The following is a 3,524-nucleotide window of genomic DNA, read 5'->3' as shown; positions in this document are numbered from 1 at the left end:
GTGGCTCAGTCAGTTAAGCATCTGACGTCAGCTCACGTCTTGATCTCATGGTTCATGGGCTCAAGCCCCCCCCCCCCACCCGTGTCAGGTTCTGTGCTGACAGCTTGGAGCCTGAAGCCTGCTTCTGGTTCTATGTGTCCCATTCTCTCTGCCCCTCCCCCGATCATGCTCTCTCTCTGTCTCTCTCTCAAAAATAATAAAAATTTTAAAAATATTTAAAAGAGTCCTTGAGGGTTTTCGCACCACGGAAAGTTCATTTCAGGGATTATACAGTGGCCGTTTGGTATAACTGTCAGGATGTGGTTGAAACATAAGAGAGAGCAGGAAATTTGTCAGCATCAGGGATAAACAGTTTTATAAAACTGTTTTTAGGCTGGTGTTCATTCAGCATTACTATGGTGTAAAAATATATCCCAGGTGTTGATGTCAACTGTGAATACTGTGATGCTGTTAGGAATACAGACAGAACCATGACATGTGAGAATCTTCCTGAGCTGACATTTCCAGCCTGCCTAATGCTGTTCCTGTTCCAAGATCACGTGTCAGGAGCATGAGCAGCTCAGGGGGTTCAAGACCCAGGAGGATGCCAGTTAGCTGTCCGGAGAGGAAACAGTGTGATTGTTATGGATATGTGTCCCATTGAGGACACAAATACATTTACCTACACTGGGCTACACGCTGGGAAAACCTACCAAGTATCATAAACCTTTCTTTGATGGTGGCATTGTCAAAGCTCCAGCTTCCATGGGAAAATACACTGTTCATGACAATAAATACATACAAAAAAAAAACAGATCCATACCCCACAACATATGTATATACAAAGGGAGCTTGAGTTGAGACCTAAAGGCTACAATGTCACACTCACTTGTTATGAAAATTTCTATTTATTACTTATAATTTAGAATGGATTACAGCTATTTCATAATGAGACGACTATTTGTAAACCTCAGACATATTGAGATTTTTAATGATTAATATATATTTCTTTCTTAAATTTTCTCCTGGTGAATCTAAATGAGCTCCAAGAACATGGGATTTCCTGGAAAATAGAGGTCATTGTTTATTGTTTTGTAATATTTCCCTGCAATCAAATTGTATGGGACTTTTGGCAGATGTGAGATACAAAAGCCTTGGTTACTTCAGGCCTCAATCAAAGAATTTATAAAATGGTATGAAGTGAGTATCTAAATATATTTTACCCTTTGAGGGGCACCTGGGTGGCTCTGTCAGTTGGGCATCTGACTTCAGCTCAGGTCAGGTCTCTCGGTTCTTGAGTTTGAGCCCCGTGTCAGCCTCTAGGCTGACAGCTCAGAGCCTGGAGCCTACTTCGGATTCTCTCTCCCTCTCTCTCTGCCCTCCCCCACTCACACTCTGTCCTTCTCTCTCTCGAAAATAAACAAACATTTAAAAAATAAATAAATAAATAAATAAATAAATAAATAAATAAATAAATAAATAAATAAATATATTTTACCCTTTGAAACTTTTGCTGCATTATTATAGGTAAAAAAAAAATGTAAATTAGGACTTGTGTCATTTGATGTCCTCCAAAGACAAGTTTAATGAATGGGAGGGTTCACAAACTTAAAATAAGCAAGTTGCACACTCACATGGGTGTTTCAGTGACTATGCCCAAAATTACACATAAGCACCACCTGCTGTATTGCTACCTGATGCTCCCATTGTCCCTGGGATGACTGCATTACACCATCTCCCTCTGTGACATGAAGGCTACATTAAATTACTGTCACACTGCTACGGTCACACTAGGGCCTAATATCTGAATGACTTCATCAGGATTGATGTTACCAGGATTTTCTCTGAGCTAAAATTTTTCTTTCCCAAGTTATATACTAATTCTGGGAAAAAGCTGTGATACCATCAACCTATGGACCATTTAATAGAGCCATGATCAAATTGCAAGAATAAGTGATATGCCTCCAGAAATTGCTAGAAAATGCTGAAATGATAATATTTCCTACACTATTATAGTTGTTGCTATTCTTTTTTTCAGTATGCCTTTATAGTATGTGCATATTTTTTTTACAATTAGAAATGGAATACTATTCCCAAGAGGGGGTGAAACAAGAAAAACCTGTGGAGCTTTCTAAAAAATGAATATGATGCAAATTCTGTAGAAACACTAAACCAGCATCTCTGGAGGTTGGAATGAATCCATGAACTTAGACTTGGAATGCTCACTTGAATAAAAGAATACGGTAAGAAAATTTCCTTGAGAGTCATTAGGGGAAATATTGGAGGACATGTGTTGGACACAAACACCTTAAAGGGTCTGAATTCAAAGACTTCTATCACAGGGTCTTCCAACCCCAGTCATCTGGAGTCACAGCCCCCATAAAGCACATTCTTCATTGCACTCATCACATCCTTGTTCCTCAGTGTATAGATGAAGGGGTTGGCCATGGGGGTGATGATGGTGTAGAAGAGAGAAATGAACTTGCCCTGATCCTGGGAGTGGTTGTTGCTGGGCAGGAGGTAAGCATAGATGGCCGTGCCATAGAACAGGGAGACCACTGTAAGGTGGGATCCACATGTCCCAAACACTTTCCTCTGTCCCGCAATTGACTTTATTCTTAAGACCACCCTGACAATCTGACCATAAGAGAATGTGATTAATGCCATAGGTATGAGCAGAATGATCACACCGACAAAGAAGAGCTCAGACTCATTCACAGTGGTGTCAACACAGGCAAGCTTGAGCAGTGGGGCAACATCACAAAAGAAGTGGTCTATTTTATTTCTCCCACAAAGTGGTACAAGGAAGATGAGCACCGTCTGCAATGAGGAGTTGGCAAAACCAATGAACCACGATGCAGAAGCCATCAGGACACAGAGACGGGGGTGCATGATCACTGTGTACTGCAGGGGCCTGCAGATGGCTGCGTAGCGGTCAAATGCCATCACCCCTAAGAGAATGCATTCTGTGCCCCCCAACCCTAGAGCGATGAACAGCTGAGCTACACAGCCGCTGAAGGAGATAGATTTGTCTGCTCCCCTGAGATGAACCAGCAGCTGAGGAACAGTGCTGGTCGTGTAACACAGGTCCAGAAAGCTTAGGTTGGACAGGAAAAAGTACATGGGAGTCTGCAGGTGTGGGTCCAGGAGGGACAATGCAACGATGGTTGTGTTTCCCAGCAGGGTGAGCAGATAGAAGATCAGAAGAACCACAAAGAGGACTCGCTCCAGCTGAGGCTGGTCAGAGAAACCCAGCAGGATCAAACCAGTGAAAGAACTTCCATTTTTCAGGTCCATCCTTTCTTACCACATGTTTCCTGTCAACAGCAAGTATTTAGCAATTTTTAAAGAAATGTTCTAAATAATAGAAAGTTAGCAGGGGGTGGATGTATCATGTTAAAAGACATGGCCATTGGATTATATAAATAACTATTTGAATAAATTATGTACTCATTGAAACTGACATTGCTTATACTAATATAGTTCCACACTATCAAAAAAGTAAATCATTAATATGTAATAGAAAATCAGATAATGGACCTTGT

General features: G+C 41.1%; 1 protein-coding gene across 1 annotated transcript; it reads right to left on the bottom strand.

Annotated features, from left to right (window-relative positions):
• Positions 1-2,337: 2,337 nt before the first annotated feature.
• LOC102970286 (putative olfactory receptor 2B8) lies at positions 2,338-3,276 on the bottom strand. Its single transcript, XM_007093999.2, has one exon. It carries the CDS (start codon positions 3,274-3,276, stop codon positions 2,338-2,340), a length of 939 nt encoding a protein of 312 aa, XP_007094061.2.
• Between the last annotated feature and the right edge of the window lie 248 nt (positions 3,277-3,524).

This window comes from Panthera tigris, chromosome B2 (genome assembly GCF_018350195.1).
Source record: "Panthera tigris isolate Pti1 chromosome B2, P.tigris_Pti1_mat1.1, whole genome shotgun sequence".
Taxonomy (NCBI): Eukaryota; Metazoa; Chordata; class Mammalia; order Carnivora; family Felidae; genus Panthera; species Panthera tigris.
The sequence above is the reverse complement of the archived record's forward strand: the minus strand, read 5'-3'. Positions and strand labels throughout refer to the sequence as shown.